Raw genomic sequence first — 27,818 nt, 5'->3', positions numbered from 1 at the left:
ACACAAATTAAGCACATATATGTATATCTAGTGGTGCTTGCCTGGGTTTGAACCCGAAATCATTGGTTACGATACCACTGAGCCATCTCCACTCTTATATATATTATAATTTCACTAAGCGATTCAAGATGATCGATATTTTTCACTTAACATAGTAGTTACATTTACGATTCATCCGAACGGGAGTTGACAATGAAGAGGCATTACTAACTGTTAAACAAACAAATCCTACCCAGACGTATAAAGTATATACACTTTGCATTACAAGTATAGTCATACTAGTTGTCGCTCGCGGCTTTGCTTGCGTTTTAGGGGATTGGTTGTCATGTGTTAGGCATATAGCCTCCTTCCTTGGACATCAAGCTTACTTCATACCAAATTTCATCTAACTCGGTTTAGTGGTTTGTTCGTGAAAGAATGACAGACAAACAGACAGACAGAGTAACTTTCACAACTATAATGTTAATATAGATTCCAAGAAAATTACAAGGAATATATTGAACAATGAAATTAAAATTCCGCAGACATTTTTAACTTTGCCGTCTCGTAAATTCAAATCGTTTATAAACAATACATTTGTAAAAAAAGTATTATTAGAGAAAAAAAATTGTAGATGATAAAAAGGAATTAATATTAATTAATTAATACTTGTTGATTTCCAGGCAGGAGATATTAACTAACATAACTATATTTTTTTAAATGTTGAAAAAGAGTAACTACTGAGTTTCTTGCCTGTTCTTCTCGGTAGAATCTACTTTCGGAACCGGCGGTAGCTTCACTTAATTGTTAAATAACGATTCAAAAGTGCTTTTAAAAGGCCACTTGAATAAAATTTATTTTGATTATGAACACTGTAGGTAAATAGTCTTTTTTATACCGATACAGATTTAATATTTAGGATATTATATTATTCTAAATAAATTGTAATGACATATATGTAACTTATATTAATTATTTTTCGCAGCACTCCTCGCGTGGAATTAGCTTTGCCCCGTTTTAATAAGGTTATCGAGTGAGCGAGCGAGTTTTAAACACGAATTTCCATGGAAACCATTAGAGATGCACTGTTTTGTTTTTCGTAATGCGTCTAAACTTTCAAACAACATTAAACGGAAAATAAGCTTAAAAAATTATTAATGTTCCATTTTTTTCATTATTATATATGTATATGTCCAAAGGAATTCGGCGCGCTTTGAACGCCATCAGTACACAAGACTTCTAGAGCTGCTTTTGCTCTGCTTTATGTAAAAAAAATTTTTTTTACATCACCGAAATGTAATTTAGTGGCCAGGACTTTAAAATATAGTGAATTGCCCTCGAAGACAGTCACTATGTGTTACTTACTTCTGAACTTAACGTAGGTTCTATATTTTTAGGGTAGCGTAACTTTAAAAGAAAAATGGAACCCCAATAAACCCCAAAGACTTTTTCATTTTCTTTATGTCTGTCCGTCTGGACCCCTTCTCTCAGAAACGCATAGAGTTATACACTCGCAATTAATAATTAATACTATAAAATATAATTTCATAGAAATTCTGCCACATGTGTATTCCACCAACCCGCATTGGAACGGCGTGGTCGAATATGTTCCAAACTCTTCAAAGGGAGAGGAGGCCTTTAGCTCAGTAGTGCGAATTTACAGGCTGTTGTTGTAAACTATAACATAACAGATATAGATTTAACATAAGAGATAAAGCTGGGATACCTTTCAAGTTCGTTCTAAGACATTTAATAACTCAGAATTTTCTTTCTAGAACATTCCACATACAACCAGCACATTTCACTAGTGATTATAATGAAAAACGAGACATGTTTTTAATCAAAATATCTCATACAATCAGTATTGCTTTAAGCAAACATTATTAAACGATCAACAAAACTCACATAGCAATATTTCATTCGTACATCACACAAAGTTGTTAATTAACTATATCACATGAAATACACACAGACGTCCTTTGAAACCATAACCGAATTCAATGTCAATATTATTAGCAGTTTTTGCAGGATTCGCCGTAAAATAAAAAGAACCAAACTTTATTCCGTAGTACGTACGTCTAGGGTTGTACGTAACTGATTTTTAAGCGTTTTAGGACGTTTCTGGTCAATCGGGTTTTTGTTAGGATTTTTACATTTTGATTGATTGAACAGACACTATAAAAAAGATATGTGATACATTTTTTCTTAAAACATTAGTTTGGAACCACCACCAATTTGGAAACAAAGTGAATTTAAAAAAATGACTAAAGATGTATAACAACAACAACAACAGCCTGTAAATTCTCACTGCTGGGTTAAAGGCCTCCTCTCCCTTTGAGGAGAAGGTTTGGAACGTATTCCACGCTCTTCCAATGCGGGTGGAATACACATTTGGCAGAATTTCTATGAAATTTGTCACATGCAGGGAACCTCACGATGTTTTCCTTCACCGCTGAGCACGAGATGAATTATAAAGACAAATTAAGCACATGAATCAGCGGTGCTTGCCTGGGTTTGAAACCCGCAATCATCGGTTAAGATGCACGCGTTCTAACCACTGGGCCATCTCGACTCAAAATAAAGATATATAATTTCACATAAATAGTTGTCGTCTCATTACAAACGATACATAAGTGTCTAGTTTTTTTTACCCAAATCTCCAGCTAAAGTTGTCGTTCTGGCTTTAAGGCTGGTAACCCTACGTGCGTACGTACGTTTTATTTTTCATTACGATACGAAAGTGGTGATATTTTCGCATCTTTATTTGTACGTGATTAAAATATTACATTCATTTTGCGCATGTACACTGAGATTTTATGAATTTCATCTGAGAACTCAAAGTTATGTGATATATTTTTCACCAATCTATTTACAAACCAACTTAATTAGAATGTGTACACGTTCGAGCATGATATAATTTTATAACATTAAAATATGGATATAAAACATAGTTTCTTTGCCGCTGTCTTTCTGTCACACTAATAAAAAAAGTACCGAACGAAGTATGTACCTTGATTTCGAAAATATCTATTACTATATACCTAAACGTTTTAACTAGATATTTTTCTAACCCTACGAAGCTGAGTCTGATAGCTAGGTGTGCGTTGTTGACTTCCTCGATTGAGCGATACTGATAAATACGAAACGTGGAAACCTCGTACGCCCTGTATCTAATATTTGACGAAGTGTCACAGGTCGTCCAAGTGGCACGTCTCGTCCTGCACTGATATCTTTGGTGACAGTGACAAATTACGTAAATATATCTGACAAAATAGATAACAACTACATTCTAGAAAAATAAGCCGATGATTCCTTTAGTAATCTTACCAAATTATTTTCCAATGTAATTAAAATAATTTTGCCATTAATGTCTTACTCGTACATGAAAGCAGCTAATAGAAACAAAATTAAATTCATTTCAGCTATCCACGCTTTTAAATAATTGTAAAATTTTTCGACTTTGGGTTACTTAATGTAATAAGTTATTTATATAATCTGTTGGTTTCATCATACAGATTCTAATTCATTAAAATGAAAAAAAAAAATTAAAGCTACTATCCTTTCCATTGATCATTATAACAACGACAGCTTTTTATTTTCAAGACACCAAATAAAAAATGTTTAATAAAAAATGTGTAAGTAAAAATAATTTTGTATATAAACATTTAGAAACGCAATACAAAAATGTCGCAATCAATTTAATTTTACAGAAAACTACATATCATCGAATACAAAATATATACTTACAATAAATTTTTTTTAATTAAATTAAATTAAATTTTAATTTTAATTCCATTATTTAGGCATCATCAGAATTTTGAGAACAATCACCATCTATAACGAAAGCCTACAACTAAAACTAGAAATATGGATAGCGTATATAAGGAATGAGTATGTAGTGAAAGATCGTAAAGATTCAACACGTAGGTATCAATGTATATCGTTATAATTAAAATAACTAAAACTATATATAAATATATATAGATGTTGTTATGTACAATATTAGGGCAAAGTAATTTGAACCGTACGCGTAAAGAAAAAAAGTCTTAATCCCATTATTGGACGTCGATGTCGAAACTTAACCGGAGTAAATCTATATTTTCAACAGACTTCATAAAAATACCTCAAACCTCCCGCCATTTTTGAACCGATTCAGTTTCGTTTTTAGTTTAAGTACGTTCCCGTTTGTTCCCATTTAAATATGAAGAAAAAATTAAAAGCCTCTTAATATTTCATAATGATTATTTACCAAAGAGTTCCAATATCTATTTATTTCATGAAAAAAAAAAAACAAGAACCGCTCACCGTGTTTATCGGAATTGAAATTTTAATATTAGAAAACTCTGTAAAAAAAAAGATTCTTGATTTAAATGGTAATAGTACGACACAACTTAGATGTAGCATCGGCAAAATTCGTAAAACCGATCTAATCCGAATTAAGTACGCTATCTCAAATTATTAATATTTATTTCTTACGTGAATATGATCTTTACACAAACGTAATAACTTGTAATATCGTATGACCTAATATATTCGTCAATTTGACGTCGCGTCGTCGTGGTTGAACTGACGAAAGAATCTATAGCGACGAATAGCGTCGAATGGCGCGATAGGGAACTGTTTCTATTGATTGTGTGAATTGGCAGTAATCGGTTTCATTGCAGTTGCCGATGCTACATCTGAGTTGTGTCGTATTATATTTCAAATCCTATACACTAATCTGTAGCAAGAAGATGACATTCAAACATGTCACGTCATACCAAATTGAATTGAAAGCGAGTGAAACTACGAATAGCAATAGTATATACTGAAACTGCAACGCTGATCAAGTTTTATATACGTTGATTTTAAAGAATTTTCAACTAGGCATTACAAAGAAAACGTCGCCATATGACGTTCGGGTAATATTGTTTGAAATTATCTTATATCATTATTTATGCGTATTAAGTAGTAAGAGCTGAGATGGCCCAGTGGTTAGAACGCGTGCATCTTAACCGATGATTGCGGGTTCAAACCCGGGCAAGCACCACTATACTTATATGTGCATACGCATATGTGCTTAATTTCTGTTTATAATTCATCTCGTGCTCGGCGGTGAAGAAAAACATTGTGAGGAAACCTGCATGTGTCTAATTTCATCGAAATTCTGCCACATGTGCATTCCACCAACCCGCATTGGAACAGCGTGGTGGAATATGTTCCAAACCCTCTCCTTAAAGGAAGAGGAGCCTATCCCAGCAGTGGAAAATTTACAGGCTGTTACTCTTTTTTACATCGCGACCCTCACACGCTTTTCCTGGTAATTCATGGTATCATATCATCTTGGTATTCAGAGATCAGTATATTCTAATTAGAGTTATTCCGATGCACATATTTTAGAAATTATTTTCAATAATATTGTAATGTTCTTTTAACACTAACTCCTCTCAAAAACGCCGTAGCGACTGTTTTAATCGAATCGATCGAATAAAAATCAATTTGTTTCATATAAAATTTCATCAAAATCTATTCTATTGTTTACCTTTGAAAGCGTAACAGACATACATAGTTATATTCGAATTTATAATATTAGTATAGATTATGTAACATTTATACACAATAACCTATACCATTGTGAGTATAAAAAACTAAAACAAAAATATTAATTGTCATATGACCACTAATATAAGTTATTTCTCATAAAACACAATCCGTGTCAATATAATGTAGTTGTACATTACGCAGTATTTACTTTCATACGACCTCCTACATTAAAAAAATTAAAAAAACGATGAATTATCACTATTTAAAAATATTCCTTAATGATGAAATAGATTGAAATAACTAGTAAAACTAACACATGTTTCTGTTAAATATCTATTAGGTACCTACTGACCTAAGAAAGGTTAAGGTAAATAGGTCACCCCTTGGGCACCTTACGCGTTGCATCGCCTACCGCGTCAAAGACGCCATGTCCCTTGTGCCTTTAATTACAGCGCTTGTGTCTTTAAACCAGAACATAATACAAAGCGACGATGATGGCGTGACTAACATGACTCGCAGTTATTTATCCAGACGCACTTGAACAAAACCCTGCCAACGATAAACTATGTACCTCGTTCTCTGAGTGACTAACTTTTCTTAACATACAAACATAAGTTTTAAAACTAAATCCGCGTCGGCTACGGAAAAATTTGCGCTCCGAACATTACGAAACAAGGAAAAATTGTTGTCCGAAATTTTTATATTCAGAGGATTCCTGGTTTTTTTTTCTGAAGTTTACCGAGGAGTCAGTACAATTTATTCATCAACAAATCACTAATATCCTCATTAACTTATAAAATCAATAGATTGGGATTATGAACAAAGGAAAGGAAAAGACCCATGGGTATATAAAACTGGCTACCAGGCGACTTTTTCTAGGTAAATTAATAATTTTCTTTATTTTCTTACAGCAGCGCCACCTACTGGGTCCCGACTAAGTCATGGGAATACACAAATAAAAAAATTTAACAACATCAGGCCAACCGTTAAGAGAAAATCATAAGCTTCTTCAGTTGTTACAAGATTGTATGCCCTTTGTCATGTTCCACATTTAAACGAAAATGCTATAATGCTATAACGTTTAAATGTGGAACAAGGCATAAACAAGGCGCTCGGGATGCTTCTATCGATACTTAATTTGTAAAATCAGGTTGTTAAGAACATATACGGGAACACTTTATACAAATTTATCCTATGCATTTGGTATTAACGAAGTGAATTTCATACATCAATAAAAAAAAGTATTCGATAATCTGACAGAGGATTGCTTAGCCAAACAAATTCTTCAATTCTTGGAATGCTGTCCTTAGTGTTTTAGTTCCCGCCTATTGTCACCTACTCTATAATTCTGTATAAAATTGTAAGCACTTAAGCTGGCCCACACTGCCTCGCAGAAATACAGACATTATTTAAACTTATTTATTTAGAAATTATATTAGAATTATCAATTTCATATAATGATAACTTGCGAAAAAATATCAATTCCTGAATGATTTGTCGAATATAATTGTTTGATATTTAAAGCCATTTCAAACTGTTTTGAGTTTACATTACTGTTGAAATAAATTATACGAGATTATCTGACAAAACATTTAAAATTCGAATACTTCTTTTTTATTTTGACTGAAAGTTTAATGAAAACTTTCGGCGAAAGATATTTGCTCAACTAGAAAATACATTGATTATTTGTGATTGGATGATAAACCGATGATAAGCGGTCACATACCCGTTCAAAGATATTGACTCTGTAGGAAATGTGAACTATTATATACACGAGAATTAAAACTTACACTCGCTCGCTTAGAATTCAAAACACAGTATAATAAAGTATTTCTGTATAACGGTAGCATTACAAATGAGTATGTTGTACCCACAGCGACTGTCCTGCACAAAGCCTTATCACCGAGTTGATTGCATATTGTCTGGAGCGAGAGTTTTTATCATGATGCAGATGAAGATAATACTATAAATAAATATACTGTCTATAAGAGCATATTTCAGGTAGTTACTACATATATAGCATTTTCACTAGTAAATAATTGAACTTCAGTTTGAATTATATAATACCACCGCTACTTAAGTTCAAATCATCTATAAAAACTCTCGTAATATATGATCTTGTACTAAAGCCTTATTAGTCAGAAAGCTTCACAGACGGATAGAGGTCTACTTAGTGGAAACATTGGAAATTCATTCAGTATTTTTAGATTATTTCTCCTCCAGTTTAAAAAGACTTATTTCAACATATCTAGATACAGGAGTATGTGTCGGATTCAGTGTGTTCCACCCACTGAATCTTTACTATAAAACTATATCCAATATTAAATAGGAAAGATAAAAATAAATTAGGAAACTTGCAACTTTATTACTTACAAAACACATACAAAATACTGAAGATTTTATACAGATATACAAACGGTACGCGTCGTACCATCGGTAATACAATGCTAACTTAACGTTAAGTTACAACGTATAACTTAACCTGTACACTCGAACACAACAACACAAACAAAGTTTCTTCGAAGTTAGAATCATAGCAGGTGAGAAAGACGAGGCAGAATATCTAGAAAATATTCAAGTTTAAAAAAGTTTAATTTTTCTTTTAAAGAATTGAGTAACTTGAAGTGAGGACAACGTCAGTTGTTTACACTTACGAAATAAATACAGGTGCTCGAGGACAGTGTTTATGTAAAATTTTTAGAACAGTTTATGTTATGGGAAATTTTAACACTTTTTATTTAATTTGTTTAATTAAACAACCGTAAGTATTTTCGTATTTCACGTGCTCTTAGAAAACGTGAATTCTAACCGGATATTGTGGATCCAAAGCCGGGCTAGCAACACTAAGTTCGAATGCGGATAATTTGGTTTTATAATTATTCATCTCACGTGTTACGGTGAAGGATAACACCGTGAAAAATACCTGCATGTGCCCGATAATATTCAGCCACATGTGCATCCATGTGCATGAGGTTGGAACCTGAATTATTTGTTTACGATTTACGTACTCTGCGCCATATCTTTAAACTGATTTTATTTAACTATTTATATGAAATTGAAATATCAAATAAAAACTTTTTTAATTCTTAATATATTAATATAAAAATAAATCAGGCCATGGCAACTATGTGCCCAACGTGAGCGTAAATTAAATCAAAGTTTGCAATAATAGTTGTCACCACAAACGCAATTTTCCACATGCAAAAACTCGAATCTATTTTCAATAAGGCTTGTACGTTTCAAAGCACAGACTTAAAGTAATGGAAACACTAATCGAATTAGCGGAAAGAGGCTTATTAATGTTAGGCTTCTTTCACACTTTACCACCTTACGGTCCTTTCGTACTTGTTGCATTCATCTTGGGACACATTCCTTCTTGTAATGCGGAATTAACATACAACACGCCACAAAAAACAATACTTATATCCATCACTAAATTCATCGTAACTTTACGTACCTAATAAAAATATATTTAAAAGTCATTTATCGCGCTAACTTTTGACAAAATTTTAGCATAATTTCGCAGTTAAGAACTTTTCATTATTCTTTCATCGACACAGAATAAAAACGGCGGCTTATTTAAAACCGTTTATAACGCACAATTGAAAATTATTTAAATTTTCGCGGTTTGTAACAGAAACAAAATATACATAAGTAGTCGTATTTACGAACGAATATTGTCGATAATACGTTTAACTTACTGTATTTCATACGGGTAGTGGTAGTGTGGTGGTGGTGTTTGCAAATCGTGTAGTTGGAGATAGAATTCATGAACGCGCGGGTATTCGCGCGCCATGATCGCGCGACCGCTCCGCGCGTCTCGGCCTCTCTCTACGAACTGCCGGCAGCGCGCCGAGCGAACGCGAGCCGTCACTGACCTGCCCTTAACAACCCTTATACATCTTCACTATCCGAACATCGCTTACCCTTAAACGACAACTGACTTTAAAGGAACATGGGTTTTGAATATACGTTAATATACATTAAATGTAACACTTTTTAACATAATATTGATTTGAAAAGCGATCATAACTTACGTTATTTAAACCATATTCTATATATATATAGTAGTAATTAAAAAATCCTATTTAATAAAAAATATAATTGAAGATGATATTTAAATTAATATTTATATAATATAACACTAAATCGTTTAAAATAATCATTGACGGAGCTTTTACGTACAAAATATATGATGTTTTTTATATCGTATGATATTTTAAGGTAACTTGAAATTCAGGTAAGAGATACAGTGTTATAGTCTAGACAACCTTGAATACATAATTGAGGTAATAAAGCGTATATTTTCAGATTGACGCTATGTGGACGCTATGTGGATTGTTGCTGTAATAGCTTACTAATGAGTGTGTGTAAAGTTATGTAATCCATCTCGGTAATCGCTTATTTCATACGCAATGATTGATGTTTTATAATTGCTATAAACGTGGAATAATTTGCAACGTCCTGCCCTTTTTAAAATGAATCAAAGTGGGGCTGATTTAAGAGAGTAGTCGTGTTGAATTTAACAATTTTTCCAGATTTATAAAATCGATTTTTAAATCAATACATTTCGTAATAAATTACTTTATTATTACGTTAGAAATTAACGCGAAAACATGTGGTCCCACACACGGTATTTCCTTACGTCCAGACGACATCTTCCTCCCCCTCTCTTTCTCTCTCTCTATCTATCTATCTGTCTCTTTCTGTTATATATGATTTTATACAATATTATATATACTTATTTTTTATTACTTTATGAATTAATATAGGATTTTTAATAACAATTGGTGTGTCATCGAATTATTCTCGAACGTTGTTAATACATAATATAAAGAGAAGGCAATTTCTAATGAACCGAGTGTAAGCAATAACAAACATATTTTTTTTTGTTTAATGTGATATATGTATATATATAGCTTTCGATATAGTGGACTTAGTATGATATACAGATGTATGTTCATTATGATTTAAATAGACATAATGTAAACGATTTGTTTTTACATTTTTGATGTTATAAATTAACTTTCTCGTTAAGTAACAATCACTTATGCTAAACCATTATTTTAAAATGCAAAGGCATAATGTAACACCTTTGGAAGTCTTTAAAAAAGGTTTTAACCTCATCAGCCCTTGTTCCATAACTTCGCGATTTTAATAAAACGAACGCTATATGGTATCCCAAGGTAACTACAGTATATTAGTGCGATAACAAGCGAACAGATAAACTGAAAAACAGACAAACAGAAAAAGATCATATTTATGTGGTATATTGCGTTAAGTAATATTATCTTCCATGTACAGATTTCGATTAGTTACGATTTTATTACATGTAGAGATTCTGTTATACATTGAATTTTCATACCATGATGTATTTTAACACTTTATGATATCAAGTTTGAAAAATAGTGCATGCGGTGATTATCTGCAATAACTATGATCGTAGGGCTGATGGTAGGGCTTTGTGCAAGCCCGCCTGGGTAGGTACCACCCACTTATCAGATATTCTACCGCTAAACAACAGTACGCAGTATTGTTGTGTTCCGGTTTGAAGGGTGAGTGAGCCAGTGTAACTACAGGCACAAGGGACATAGCATCTTATTTCCCAAGGTTGGTGGCGCATTGACGATGTAAGGAATAGTTAATATTTCTTACAGCGTCATTGTCTATGGGTGATGGTGACCACATACCATCAGGTGGCCCATATGCTCGTCCGCCAACCTATTCCATAAAAAAATGTAGGTAGACTGAAAGACTATAAATGATCAAGTCTCTTTTCGCACATAACATAACTCAAACAATATATGAACTTTTTTCACAAAAATAATTATGCCAAATTATTTAAGATAAAATTAAATCATTTCAGCGAATAAGTAAAATTTGTATATGATTACTTTATTCTACGAATGAGATATAATTAGTAACAATAAGTAATTCCTTTCCGGCTTAAAACTCATGCAAATGAACTGATATGCTGATGAACGTACAGATAATGCTGTAAACATTACTTTATTTACTTCAAGCTGATTATAAATAAATAAATAAATATGAGACAACATCACATACATTACTCTGATCCCAATTTAAGTAGTTAGAGCACTTGTGTTATGGAAAATCAGAAGTAACGAAGGTACCACAAACACCCAGACCCAAGACAACATAGAAAATTAATGATAATCTATATCGACTCGCCCGGGAATCGAACTCTGGACCTCGGAGTGGCGTACCCTTGAAAACCGGTGTACACACCACTCGACCACGGAGGTCGTCAAAATTTTCAAAAAAAAATAAAGATTTATTGTCAATAATGATTTTGAAAAAAATAATGATTGAAAAAAATTGAAAAAAAAAATCAAATAATGGTATCAACAAATCAGACACATCTGAGGGCAGATCATTTGAAACGTAATAATGGGTAAATTTATTTTACTGTCAATTGGTTTACGCTGTTAATAATGGTACAAGGAAGAGACAGGATTAGGCGCGTAAAAAAAGCAAACATACATATGTATACATTTTGACTAAAGCTAGTAGAATTGTTAATCAGTTAGTATATTAATAATCACGGAATGTCACTTGAGCATCACTTGAGCATGGATGTGGATGGATATAGAGGTAGAGGACGACCAAGGAAACGATGGATGGATTGTGTGAAAGACGATATGGCTAGAAATAATGTTACTTGTGAGATGACGTCTGACAGAGAAGTATGGAAGGAGAAGACATGCTGCGCCGGCCCCAAATAAAATTGGGATAAGGGCAGGAGTATGATGATTAATAATCACGGAAAATGTGTTGATATATGTCAGGCAGCGCCAGCACCACGCACGTTCATTCAGCTTCCCTGACTCCACACAGGCACATTTCTGTCTCTTTCCACGAAATCATTGCCCCAGCTTGCAGGAAAGAGAGAGGAAAAAAGAGGAAACACATACATATATAATAAATACATATTATTGCTATTTTTATTGTAGTATTCGTGGTAGAAAGATATCTAAAGTAACATTGATCTTTATAAGTACGGAAATGCGATCTTGGGCTTGAGAGACTTTGCTTCATAGATAACAGCTAATTGATAACACTGGTAACCTCACCGTCGCTCTATTATAACTCTTGATGTAATTAAAAAAATTAAAAAAAATTAAAAAAAAAAAAAAAATTAAAGAAAATTTGTAGAAACAGGTTCGATACATTTGATAAATATTCACGGAGAAGTATAATTAAATATTATTACTACTCTTATATAAATTATACAGGGTTTTATAATAAGGGCCTCCTTGAGGATTCGAGCTTACTCCATACCAAAATTTCATTAAGTTCAGTAGTTTAGCTGTGAAAGCATAACATACTGACCGACAGATAGGTTTAATACGATCCGTTATTGTGGAAAATAAACTAACCAATCAGCCCATATTCGAATTTATAATAATAGTTGGTAGTTAACTTTCGCTTATCTATATTTATCCTTACCCCTGATATCGTCCAGTAATTAGGTCACCCGATATCCCTTCGAGGTGAAAGAAGTACAAAAAACAACACTTATAATTGTATTAGCCTTCAATCCGTCCATATAACTACAATTTATCTAAAAGGTAGTATTTCTGTTCACTTTCTTTCTCTTTTTACTTAATTAATCAGACAAGGAAGGAAACAGTTACTATCAATAATAATGGTCAAATTGATTTCTTGAGTTTATTAGCAACCAACAACAGCCTGTAAATTTCCCATTGTTGGTCTGAAGCCTCCCCTCCCTTTGAGGAGAAGGTTTGGAACATATTCGATCTCGCTTTTCCAATGCGGGTTGGTGGAATATGCATGGCGACACATGCAGGTTTCCTCACGATGTTTTCCTTGACCGCTAAGCACGAGATGAATTATAAATAAAAATTAAGCACATGAATATTCAGTGGTACTTGCCTCGGATTGAACCAGCAATCATCAGTTGAGATGCACGAGTTCTAACCATTGGGTCATCTGCCATTTGGGAATCAGCCAGTACTGTTTCTTTATTATGTATATTTGTTATATCATCATTATATTCTAAATTGCATATTTCAAAATATCGTCTGGTGGCAAAAATTTAATTCATCAAACGACTCTATATGAAAGCTATTGAAATGTATCATAGATTGGGATGAGAATTAGGTTAATACTAAAATTCTGTTCAAAGCAAATCTGAAACAATTATAATTGGATTATTTGTGCAAGATCAGTTTCAAACTATCAATTATTATTAAACGCTTGTATAGTATTAACGCTATTATATTCTACATATTGCATTAAACAGTCAATACATTTGATACAAAAAGGAAACATTATATTTACTAATATTATAAAGAGGTAAAGTTAATATGGAGATAAAAATTATGTTGTTTATTTCTTTATAGCAGTTATAGCTATACTTTTAATATAGTAAAATTACGATTCAAAAGCGTAGTATTAAAGGACTACTAGATATTAACGTATATTTTGTTTTTTTAATTGATTACTTGCGTACATGCGGAGACGATGTAGTCACCAAATTTGGATATGCTTGGATAACATTATAACTAATGCTATATATACTTCAAATACACTCAAATCGAAGTGGTTTGTATAATCAAATGAGTGAAATTATATAGAGAGAGTGATGATATAAACAGTGTCGTCCATAGTACTAAATATGAAATAAGTGATCCCGTTTAAATTTCTATAAATACAAAGAAATTTGAATAATCGATTCGATTGTCATATTATTCATAGGTGGAGATAAGTTCACAAATGTATACTTAAACATTAATGAATACAAAAAAACATTTTCTAAAAATATTGGCTCCAAGACGGCTTCAAGCTATAAATATTTACCAAATTATTATCACTTCAAATAAATTGCAGGGTAAATGAAAATAATACACGTGTCAAACGAAACAATCTTATTGTCTGGAAACTTGTGTATCACGTAAATAATCTATTATCCGACTCGATTCACTCGTCTAGTTGTTAGTTGGTTCTGGGTTCAAATCCAATGACTGGCTGACAAGACGTTATTGTGAACATCCGTCAAAAAAAAATGATAGCCCTGAGTTTGGAGAAACTTGCGTCTGAAGTGTTTTCGGTCGAATCACATTACCCATCCGGATTATAAGTGTGCGGGAATAGAAACTGCACCTGTGTTAACGCAAATATTTGTGCACTGTAATATTTCCTGTGTTGTTGGCTAATCTCTTTGAGATTGACCGACGTGACCGAAATCAGTCTGGAGGATCATACATCGATTTTCTTTTTTTTTTTACATGTTCTAATATTTTACATATGCTAACAGATCGTAATCCGACAAAATTAGATTGCACCTGTAATATTGACTCGTGGTAGTAATATTAACACTTTTGTTTTTATTTTCATTTGATTGTAAACTACAAGTCACTCATATATATTTTAATCAATTTACAAAAAAAAAGTACTGAAAGAACACTATACACAATGGGTAAGTAAACTATGACGTCATAGGCGTTTAATCACAGAGGCAGTGTAAAAAATTATGTATATACTAGTAGTTTCCCGCTACTTCGTTCGGGTTTTAGGGTGTTGGTTAACATGTGTTAGGCAAAAAAGTGGGCCTATGTCCTTTTTTAGAGTTCATGATTGCTTCATACGAAATTTCATGAAATTCGGCTCAGCGGTTTGGTCGTGAAAGAGACACACACAGGCAGAGTTACTTTCACATTTATAAAATCAATATTGATATTTTGGAACAAAAATATTTTACTTACTATAAATTGTTATTGATAAAACCTTACAAGACGTCGTTGTTTGTGGGTTTACATACACAGTCAGCCCATTAGCACACCATTAATCATCTACCCTGTGGCAATTATGGTGGTACATATATCTTAGGTTTTAGCCATAATTTCAGTTAGGCTAAAGCTATTTCAAACAACTTTGTTTTCTTTCAGTTATGCCAAAAGGGTGCTTATATAAATGGCAATTTGATTATATTTTATGTTTAACTAATATTATAAAAGGAAATTCGCCTGTCTATCTATTCGTATTATTTATCAATGTGGCTCAAACCAATGAAGCAAACTTCATGAAATTTAATTGTGAAGTAATAAGACTACTTCTTTATGCCTGATACCCACAAATCTCGAGCGAAGATGCGAAGTATATATAAATAATCTACCTGACAAGTTTTGACAATGTTTTCTAATGATATTTCACCATATTTCAAGACTGTCAAGAAAAACTAATTATGAAGACGTTAACCGTGCATTGTCGCGGATTTAAGATTGGGTTATAATAAACAAAATATAGTTTAAAATGCTATAAAATAAAATCATTAAAACTAATTAATAGATTCTACGCTGCAGTGGAATCTTCAATTATTACCGTTACTAAAAGGAAAACTAAGCTCCGCAGAATTAACGATTACAACGTTAACTGATATTGTTACTTCTCGTCTTATATGTTTTGGTTATTTCCATATTATGTATTATGTTCTATAGCATATTACTTCGATGATATGATACTTTGATAATATTGAAGCTAGAGACTCTCTTTGTATGTACATATATTGGTCACCTGGAAAGAATAAATGAATCATTGCATCAACACTAAAAGTGAGGAAACGCTTATAATGCCACGTTTCCTATTCGGCAATGTCAATTCATAAAAAATCGATAGTTTTCTAATCAATAAATTCGAATAGTTTGTTAAAAAAACATTAATTAATAAGAAAGTTTATTCAACATAAGATTAAACAGATTGTAAAAAAGCGTGAAGCCAATACTTCTTGACTTTTAGAAAGAATATATTGTATTTAACTAACACGACATTGTAATTAAAACTTGGAAAAAACGAACTACTGAGTTCCTTAATAGACTACTGAGTTCTTTTCTTTGTGCAAGCCCGTCTGGGTATGTAACACCCAGTCATCAGTTATTCTACCGCCAAATAACAGTACTCAGTATTGTTTAGTTCCGGTTTGAAGGGTGAGTCAGCCAGTGTAATTACAGGCACAGGTTTTATAATAAGGGCCTCCTTGAGGATTCGAGCTTACTCCATACCAAAATTTCATTAAGTTCAGTAGTTTAGCTGTGAAAGCATAACATACTGACCGACAGATAGGTTTAATACGATCCGTTATTGTGGAAAATAAACTAACCAATCAGCCCATATTCGAATTTATAATAATAGTTGGTAGTTAACTTTCGCTAATCTATATTTATCCTTACCCCTGATATCGTCCAGTAATTAGGTCACCCGATATCCCTTCGAGGTGAAAGAAGTACAAAAAACAACACTTATAATTGTATTAGCCTTCAATCCGTCCATATAACTACAATTTATCTAAAAGGTAGTATTTCTGTTCACTTTCTTTCTCTTTTTACTTAATTAATCAGACAAGGAAGGAAACAGTTACTATCAATAATAATGGTCAAATTGATTTCTTGAGTTTATTAGCAACCAACAACAGCCTGTAAATTTCCCATTGTTGGTCTGAAGCCTCCCCTCCCTTTGAGGAGAAGGTTTGGAACATATTCGATCTCGCTTTTCCAATGCGGGTTGGTGGAATATGCATGGCGACACATGCAGGTTTCCTCACGATGTTTTCCTTGACCGCTAAGCACGAGATGAATTATAAATAAAAATTAAGCACATGAATATTCAGTGGTACTTGCCTCGGATTGAACCAGCAATCATCAGTTGAGATGCACGAGTTCTAACCATTGGGTCATCTGCCATTTGGGAATCAGCCAGTACTGTTTCTTTATTATGTATATTTGTTATATCATCATTATATTCTAAATTGCATATTTCAAAATATCGTCTGGTGGCAAAAATTTAATTCATCAAACGACTCTATATGAAAGCTATTGAAATGTATCATAGATTGGGATGAGAATTAGGTTAATACTAAAATTCTGTTCAAAGCAAATCTGAAACAATTATAATTGGATTATTTGTGCAAGATCAGTTTCAAACTATCAATTATTATTAAACGCTTGTATAGTATTAACGCTATTATATTCTACATATTGCATTAAACAGTCAATACATTTGATACAAAAAGGAAACATTATATTTACTAATATTATAAAGAGGTAAAGTTAATATGGAGATAAAAATTATGTTGTTTATTTCTTTATAGCAGTTATAGCTATACTTTTAATATAGTAAAATTACGATTCAAAAGCGTAGTATTAAAGGACTACTAGATATTAACGTATATTTTGTTTTTTTAATTGATTACTTGCGTACATGCGGAGACGATGTAGTCACCAAATTTGGATATGCTTGGATAACATTATAACTAATGCTATATATACTTCAAATACACTCAAATCGAAGTGGTTTGTATAATCAAATGAGTGAAATTATATAGAGAGAGTGATGATATAAACAGTGTCGTCCATAGTACTAAATATGAAATAAGTGATCCCGTTTAAATTTCTATAAATACAAAGAAATTTGAATAATCGATTCGATTGTCATATTATTCATAGGTGGAGATAAGTTCACAAATGTATACTTAAACATTAATGAATACAAAAAAACATTTTCTAAAAATATGGCTCCAAGACGGCTTCAAGCTATAAATATTTACCAAATTATTATCACTTCAAATAAATGGCAGGGTAAATGAAAATAATACACGTGTCAAACGAAACAATCTTATTGTCTGGAAACTTGTGTATCACGTAAATAATCTATTATCCGACTCGATTCACTCGTCTAGTTGTTAGTTGGTTCTGGGTTCAAATCCAATGACTGGCTGACAAGACGTTATTGTGAACATCCGTCAAAAAAAAATGATAGCCCTGAGTTTGGAGAAACTTGCGTCTGAAGTGTTTTCGGTCGAATCACATTACCCATCCGGATTATAAGTGTGCGGGAATAGAAACTGCACCTGTGTTAACGCAAATATTTGTGCATTGTAATATTTCCTGTGTTGTTGGCTAATCTCTTTGAGATTGACCGACGTGACCGAAATCAGTCTGGAGGATCATACATCGATTTTCTTTTTTTTTTACATGTTCTAATATTTTACATATGCTAACAGATCGTAATCCGACAAAATTAGATTGCACCTGTAATATTGACTCGTGGTAGTAATATTAACACTTTTGTTTTTATTTTCATTTGATTGTAAACTACAAGTCACTCATATATATTTTAATCAATTTACAAAAAAACGTACTGAAAGAACACTATACACAATGGGTAAGTAAACTATGACGTCATAGGCGTTTAATCACAGAGGCAGTGTAAAAAATTATATATATACTAGTAGTTTCCCGCTACTTCGTTCGGGTTTTAGGGTGTTGGTTAACATGTGTTAGGCAAAAAAGTGGGCCTATGTCCTTTTTTAGAGTTCATGATTGCTTCATACGAAATTTCATGAAATTCGGTTCAGCGGTTTGGTCGTGAAAGAGACACACACAGGCAGAGTTACTTTCACATTTATAAAATCAATATTGATATTTTGGAACAAAAATATTTTACTTACTATAAATTGTTATTGATAAAACCTTACAAGACGTCGTTGTTTGTGGGTTTACATACACAGTCAGCCCATTAGCACACCATTAATCATCTACCCTGTGGCAATTATGGTGGTACATATATCTTAGGTTTTAGCCATAATTTCAGTTAGGCTAAAGCTATTTCAAACAACTTTGTTTTCTTTCAGTTATGCCAAAAGGGTGCTCATATAAATGGCAATTTGATTATATTTTATGTTTAACTAATATTATAAAAGGAAATTCGCCTGTCTATCTATTCGTATTATCTATCAATGTGGCTCAAACCAATGAAGCAAACTTCATGAAATTTAATTGTGAAGTAATAAGACTACTTCTTTATGCCTGATACCCACAAATCTCGAGCGAAGTCGCGAAGTATATATATACTTATTTATACGTATATATATATATATACTTATTTATATAAATAATCTACCTGACAAGTTTTGACAATGTTTTCTAATGATATTTCACCATATTTCAAGAAAAACTAATTATGAAGACGTTAACCGTGCATTGTCGCGGATTTAAGATTGGGTTATAATAAACAAAATATAGTTTAAAATGCTATAAAATAAAATCATTAAAACTAATTAATAGATTCTACGCTGCAGTGGAATCTTCAATTATTACCGTTACTAAAAGGAAAACTAAGCTCCGCAGAATTAACGATTAGAACGATAACTGATATTGTTACCTCTCGTCTAATATGTTTTGGTTATTTCCATATTATGTATTATGTTCTATAGCATATTACTTCGATGATATGATACTTTGATAATATTGAAGCTAGAGACTCTCTTTGTATGTACATATATTGGTCACCTGGAAAGAATAAATGAATCATTGCATCAACACTAAAAGTGAGGAAACGCTTATAATGCCACGTTTCCTATTCGGCAATGTCAATTCATAAAAAATCGATAGTTTTCTAATCAATAAATTCGAATAGTTTGTTAAAAAAAACATTAATTAATAAGAAAGTTTATTCAACATAAGATTAAACAGATTGTAAAAAAGCGTGAAGCCAATACTTCTTGACTTTTAGAAAGAATATATTGTATTTAACTAACACGACATTGTAATTAAAACTTGGAAAAAACGAACTACTGAGTTCCTTAATAGACTACTGAGTTCTTTTCTTGGTGGTAGGGCTTTGTGCAAGCCCGTCTGGGTATGTAACACCCAGTCATCAGTTATTCTACCGCCAAATAACAGTACTCAGTATTGTTTAGTTCCGGTTTGAAGGGTGAGTCAGCCAGTGTAATTACAGGCACAAGGGACATAACATCTTAGTTCCCAAGGTTGGTGGCACATTGATGATGTAAGGAATAGTTAATATTTTTTACAGCGTCATTGTCTATGGATGATGGTGACCACTTACCATCAGGTGGCCTGTATGCTCGTCCGCCAACATATAACATAAAAAAAAGACTTTTCGGTAAAATCTCCATTGCGAACTTTGCTTTACTTTTAATACAGTTCTATGAAGTGACATTCAAAAGGTGTCAATAGTCATACACTAGAATGATTTTTTTATTTAATAAAGTATATTTTGATCTTGTAAAACCTCAGCTAGATCATTGTACAAATTATACTGTAGTATATTAAAATTCACTATTAAAACGTATTTTGATACTCTTATGTAATAAAATATATATACAAAGTTAAGTTATCGCAAATGTTAAATGTTATTCTCATTTCAAAATGTGATGTTTATTTGGAAATTCGATACTTTTTAAATGAGATATAGGTATAATTACAGCTCTGTTTACATTAATAACTTTGTGACATGTATAATCGAAAACTATCGAATATATTTAAACGCAATATGTGTCAATAGTGAAATGTGTACAAAGGAAATTTAGAAAATTTATGTAAACGGAATTGTGTCAACGACTTTTCTAGATGTGTGTACCAGGCTCATTGACATGATCATGTATAAATTTTTAAAAGATATATTCGGTATGAATGGTATAAAAAGAACTTGATTATCGTTACAAAATTTGTTCTGAAACTAGTGATTATTTCTGTTAACGTGATTATTTGTAAAAAAAATTGAGATCATAAATTGGTACCGTAACTAGTGTAACATTATTATTAAGTGTGGTGTTGTTATTATATAGATACAAGTGCGTGAGATTGTACAAATGTGGAATTTAATATGATTGGGTATGGAATACTCTAGTCCACAGTGCAAGTTTTCTATAGCTTACTTCAGCACACAAATTGTACTCGTGTACGGAAAGTTATTATCAAACTAACTAACACTCCTTGATTCAATATGGAAGCTTTATACTTACTTATTGATGGTGAAATTAAACACGACCACCGGTTCGGAAAAAAAAAATACCCTGAATTGAGAAGAACCGACGAAAGAAACTCAGCGGACCAATTTTTTGCAGTATTAATAAATAGCCAGGAGGCGATCGTTTCAGGACTACCATACAAATCCCATTATTAATAAAATCATCATGTTAATCCACGCGGTCAAGATTTATACCGTAACTAATATTATTTCATATTTGTATATATCTAAGCATTTAATGTTATTAATTCTTATGTTTATATTTAATAGTGCTTATTGAAAGTTTGAATGTGAACATGTGAGTTGAATATAAGTATTGAATTGTTCGCGACCTCAGAGAAAATTATATAATTCCACAAACAGCCAAAAATTTTAATAGTTAATTACAGAAAACTAATTTATTCAATGGTAATGCAAGAAAAATACTTATTCTCACTAGTGGTGCCCTCTCCCAATGTCCTGCCAATATGTCTTACCATCATCAAGTAACAATTCGCGACTAACTTCGATATAAAAAAAATACATATTATTTTCTTCTTATAGTAGTAACTACGTGAGTAACAACTTTATAACTTTTGCTAAGTTAGATTACAATTGGCACTTAGTAACAATATTTTTCTAAGCAAAATTCTTGGAATAGAACGTTGATGCCCAATGTTATATTCTATAAAAACAAATTTAAATACATATCTTTATAATGAGTTACTATCTACGGTCAGGCTATTGATAAAAGGTAGGTAAGCCAAGAGTTAGTTCTTAAATGAAAGTTAAATAGATTACGACTGAATTAAATCGCTCAATTTTAACTGAGCCAAATATTGGCATTCAGTAGGTTTCCTTCTGTACTTCTATCCCTGAATCATGCTGCACATCCCAAGCGAGTAAGGTAAGTATATGAAGACAAAGAACCGGTAAGATATCGCAAAGGTACCGCCCACACGACACGCCCCTCAAAACATCGCTCACCTAGCGAGGAATCAAAACAGCCGCAATCATTAGTCACAACGCGAAAATCGTACGTAATTATGAGTAATGTTGCGAAAACGCAGTAAACTATTTGTTTTAAACTTATTTTAAACCAGTCATTCTGTATGCGGGTGCATGAACTCATCAAACTTAGTTCATAATCTTAATTTCACGGCGAAACGATCGAATTTGGGGAAATTTGGTAGGAAGCAGGCCTTGTCCTCAACGAAGGACATAAGGTACCTTTGTAAACGGCTGGGTTACCGCAAAAAGGAAGGCAAAACCACAGGAATAGTTATCGTAACGGAGAAGTACTCAGGAGGTTTACAAGTTCTGCTGTTAGACAAACTGAGAAAAACAATGAACTAATCATTAAATAAAACTCGCCTTCAATTTCGATCGAAAGTTTTCTTAGATTTATTGAGACGTATCACAACATATTCTTATTTACTTTTTAGGCCTTTGTGGTTCCTTTTTGAAACCTGAAATGTAATTCTAGCATTTGATCTCAGTCTCGAAACCCGACCTCTCTTTCATTGGTATGAACTTTGATTTAGAGAAAGTGTCTCAATTGTCTTTTTATATCAGACGAGTTTCTCGAGGCATGAGCGGTTACCACCAACTTAGTTAAAAAAAGACTATAATCGCGCAACTTATAACATTACAAAACAAATAGCTAGTTAAATAATCGAATGAGACATAATTGCAAGAGATTAGATATCCAGTTACAATAATAAAATAATTAATTGGAAATTTTTATCCGATGACAATGCCGAACGTGTAATTATAATGAGACAATGCTCTGTAATTTACAAAGAAACACTTTTTTATAAATGCTACTTTAAAATAACAGGACAATGAAAAACTAATCGAAGTTTCTCTGAAAATGTTTCCATCAATCGTCTTCAACGTCAATGGAATACATATTTTTTATAATCCATCACAGATAGACTAGTGAGTCGCCCGCGAATCCTCGCGTTTATTCAAAAGATTTTTTAGGAATATCGAAAGCTATTTGTTATATATTTATTTGTAGGTTTGTTTTTATTTCATTCCATTATTAATTGCGATTTAGGTAGTTATCTAAATTTGACGCCAAAACCTTTTTAAATTATTTTTTATATCAATTGTTTGAATGTGGAACACAATTTAGTTTTGTTCGCGTTTTTTTTTTTTTTTAATTTAGTTTCTTGGATGCAAGAATCCTCTCTCGTTTCCTGCACATCTACAACCAACTGAACAAGTACAAAAACTTTACTTTGTACTTTTCAAAATGAGAATATGATGAGATAATCACTGGGACAAAAATCAGCTTACGCTATTAATGTATGAGATTCTCGTGCACTCCGATTAAAGTTGACCGGATTGTAGATATTTCGGTGCAATTGTTTTTATAAAATAAATACTTACCTATTAGTCTTTCGTCTGCACTGGCATACTAGATTATGAGGATCCTAAATTAAGAATGAACAAATAAAACTAAATAAATAACTATACGAAACCAAATTAAACCTTTATACTCGGGACCTTCGCGATGATAAGATTTGGTTTAGACGTGCGTCCGATAACCGAGTTCGGATGAAGGGGTCCTCACGTAAGTCGACCTAATTCAATTGCGTGTTCGCAACAGACACTATTATGCATTGTCTAAAATCTTCACTACGACGACTTATATACGAAATTTATATACTTTCAAATAAGTTTTTTCTGAAATGTTGCCCAAATCACCGCTAACTATAGCCTCTCAGATATATTAATTGTGCCAATAATTCAAACTTAAAAAATATATATCTTGTGATAAAACAAATAGTGTGCCAATAGCTGTTAAATAGATTATCAAAAAACCACCACCAATTTAAGACCAAATTCTTTTTCTTTCTCTTTACCTCTAACGTCAAATGTAAATACATCTTAAATATCCCTAAAACTACTTCTTAAGATAATAAAAGTCTAATTTATCGATAAGTATAAATATAGTAAAAATAATATTAATCGGCTCTAAAAAAAAAAAAAATCCTAGACTTTTATCGAATGTTTTTAAAGTAAAGAAATTATGTTAAGCATATTGTATTTTTAAACAATTTTATTATCATAAAGAAAATTTATAAGAAACATGATGGTTATTTAAATATATATAAATTAAACGGAATTATAGAAATTATCACATTTAGATAAGAAAACTGTTCTAAGGGAGACGTTGAAATCCTTCTAAAGGGCTGGGTTACTACTACACTAGTTACCCAGCCCTGAGGAATTAGTGGTCCGTTCCTTAAATCGAAACAGCGTACGCTGTTGCCACCGCGCTATTCTATCCAGCATTCTCTAGGTATCTCATGAACTCGCATTTATATCTTTTTAATTATTTTTTCACACCATTTCCTACGAATACATACAAACTTATATCATGCTCACTCGTCACGGTGGAGCGCGAAAAAAAATATTGTAAACACAATATTATTTAAAACCCAAGACTATAAACATTAGATCTACTTATCGGGGTCTGAGGCAGCAATCTGTTGCTTCCAATTTTGGAATGTGGTAACCCCAGGAAACCGGGATTGAGAATTAGTGGCCACTAGGAAGATTATCATACATAAAATCGAGCTGGATAGGTTTCTACCTCAGATGTTAGTCAACGTGTAGGTAACATTCCTTCGTTTAACATTAACTATAGCTATTATATAAGTATGTATATTGTATTATTAAAAACATGTTTTTTTATGATATTATTTATGTGCATGCACTTGGACTGGATTGTTATCTTGCTTTAAGTATGTCATACATATATATTTTTTAATTTATCCTTATTTTACATTTTATGTCCCATACAACAAATAAATTTACTTCATAAGGTTGACACACATAGGTTATTTTTAAAAAAAAGTACAATTACCGCACACCTCCAGATTTAATTTAAGCCTTAATTTTTAGCGCCTTGCTCGAAACAATATTTAAATAAGATTATTACTGTTTTGTTTGGTCATGATAAAGTACTTTCAATTTAAGAAGTGTACCTTATGTAACGGCAATTATCGATGATAAGACTGGAGGTAATTACCATCACAAAAATATTAATTCTTAATTTATAGAATCACTGAAATTCGAATTCATCTGTTACTGTTACTCTTGTTAATGAAATCCCTCGAACAAAACTGATATGTACACCCAACAGCACGTAGCTAAATGTACAATATTCAAGCAAGATTACGACGAGAAATTAACTTATCAACTAAAACGCTACGTTCTTGAGAAACGAGCGCCATCTACAAGCGCACGACAGTACGACCGTGAACCTGACCGACGAACGACTCTCTTCAACACTCAGCTCACGATTACGCATATATTTGCTAAATATTCTCGTTACGGTATACATAAACAGCAATGTATAGTATGCGGATAAAACAAATATGCTACATATCCGTCGGAGCTTGTTACACGTGCCGCAATTGATAAATATAACGTAATACTATTAAGCAATAAAAGTCGAGTTCAATATGGAATGTATGTGCAATAACTGCACTCGACACGGTACTAACGTTATTTAATGTCGTGTTTTCTCCATTATTCTAGAACCTTTGTCGTTTGATAAAAATATTTACAATTAGTTCACGCTTAATAAAATGTTAAGCAACTATATGTAGGAATTCTCTCTTTACGCGTCTTCAGGATAACCGCAATAATGGTATATTATTACGTAGTGAGTCGAGATGGCTCAGTGGTTAGAACGCGTGCATATTAACCGATGATTGCGGGTTCAAACCCAGGCAAGCACCACTATATATATGTGCTTAATTTGTGTTTACAATTCATCTCGTGCTCGGCGGCGAAGGAAAACATCGTGAGGAAACCAGCATGTGTCTAATTTCATCGAAATTCTGCCACATGTGCATTCCACCAACCCGCATTGGAACAGCGTGGTGGAACAGGCTACAAACACTCTCCTTAATGGATGAGGAGGCCTTATCTCAGCAGTGGGAAATGTACAGGCTGTTACTTTAAATCACTTTACTTTATTACGTACTATTAAAGCTCAACAGCCAGTTTAGAGTATTGTCGTATTCAAAGCCTGAGTAATTCTAAGGTCGGTTTATCAACAAATGAAGGATTTTTATGACGGTCTAGAGCGCTCCAAAAACGAATTCGCGTAGCGAAGAACGGACTCAGATAAGAGTTTCCTCGATTTTTCCACAAGCGAAGAGGAAATTCAAACGTTTTATTCTGTTAGATATGTTTAGCGATATACGCGTGCCCACAACGAAATTAATAAAACTTGGACAGAGAATCTTTATTTGCTACAACCTACTACACTTAAGACAGAATTTGTTGAGGACTTGTTCTATGACCACGATTGAAGGAGTCTAGTTAAGATCTATTCTTATCCTTCTTATTGTGGGGACAATTTGGTGCTTATGTGATAAGCCAGCTTGAGTTCGCCCAGCAGGTGGTGAACGAAAACGCGAGATAATGAATCAATGATAAAATTTGATGAAATACTGCATAGATAACGAATCAATGCAGTGGCTTCATGGTAAGTCAAAAGCAAATACAATCGCTAAGTCTTCATTAAAATCATAAAACTTACATAAACCACATAGCCGGAATAATACGTATCTTGAACTAATTTAAAAATAGAACATTACCGAGATACTTACAAAAAAAAACAACAAACATATTTGTATAAACAAAATAAAAAAACATGTGTAAATGAAATTTCGACGAAACTCGCCTCGAGCGTCGGCCGGAACGAGAGCCGCTGTGACATCAGACACCAAGCAATCACTGACCGAGATATAAGACACCCATGAACCTGAAATTCAGTATTAATCAGAGAAATCTGGACGTGCCTCTTATTAACTGTACCTATCCCACGGTGTCAGGCACACTTCTCAAGGAAAATATTAATGATTTTGTAAGAAAACTAGCTGTGCCCGCGACCTTTTACGCGTTTGAATTTAACAAAAATAATATTTTCGTAGCCTAAGTTACTCCTTACTATCTTTTTATCTGTCAGTGAAAATTCACCTTATCTAAAAATGAACAAAAATAATTTTGCAAACACATTATCAGGGTACAAAGAGTACTTAAAAACAGCTCCTGTGTGCTCCCTACACGCGAGGACACAGCAGAAAATATAAAAGGAAGGAAAACAAGTCATTCTATCCGATCCCATGATTACTGTTACTCAGGTAGGTAGTTGTATATCTGAATCTGTTATGAACAACGTAAACTTGAAGTTGTTATAAGTTTTAATAAACTCAACCGATTTGATGAAATAAGAGGCTACTTTGGAGTACAAGCTGTAATAAATTAGATATTTACATTAAATTATTTGGGGTCATACCTACCCAGGAGGGCTTGCATAAGTCAATGCTTTATCTATAGATGCTATTGTACTTAATGGTACGATATAATCGAGGCTACCAGTGAGTGGGGACATTTCATTCAATAATATTTAACAGGAATTTCAGAAGATACATTGTGAGTACAAAACAAGCATCTACTTTTTGAATTCATGTTGGAAAAATGTATTATTTACTTCA

The 27,818-nt window shown here is 32.7% G+C and overlaps 1 protein-coding gene across 3 annotated transcripts in view; it reads right to left on the bottom strand.

The window, feature by feature from the left end:
• The window catches only part of LOC124543330 (protein cycle), a 116,485-nt gene that overhangs the window by 65,698 nt on the left and 22,969 nt on the right, over window positions 1-27,818 (bottom strand). For 2 of the 3 annotated variants that reach the window (XM_047121524.1, XM_047121526.1), the window contains exon 1: window positions 9,204-9,357. The exons of the other annotated variant lie outside the window; for it this stretch is intronic. In XM_047121524.1, coding sequence (XP_046977480.1) covers window positions 9,204-9,298 — 95 coding nt within the window. In that variant the 5' untranslated portion in view covers window positions 9,299-9,357. Of the gene's footprint in view, window positions 1-9,203; window positions 9,358-27,818 lie in introns of those variants that run through there. 3 annotated transcript variants of the gene reach the window in all.

Source organism: Vanessa cardui, chromosome Z (genome assembly GCF_905220365.1).
Source record: "Vanessa cardui chromosome Z, ilVanCard2.1, whole genome shotgun sequence".
NCBI classification, from domain to species: domain Eukaryota; kingdom Metazoa; phylum Arthropoda; class Insecta; order Lepidoptera; family Nymphalidae; genus Vanessa; species Vanessa cardui.
The sequence above is the reverse complement of the archived record's forward strand: the minus strand, read 5'-3'. Positions and strand labels throughout refer to the sequence as shown.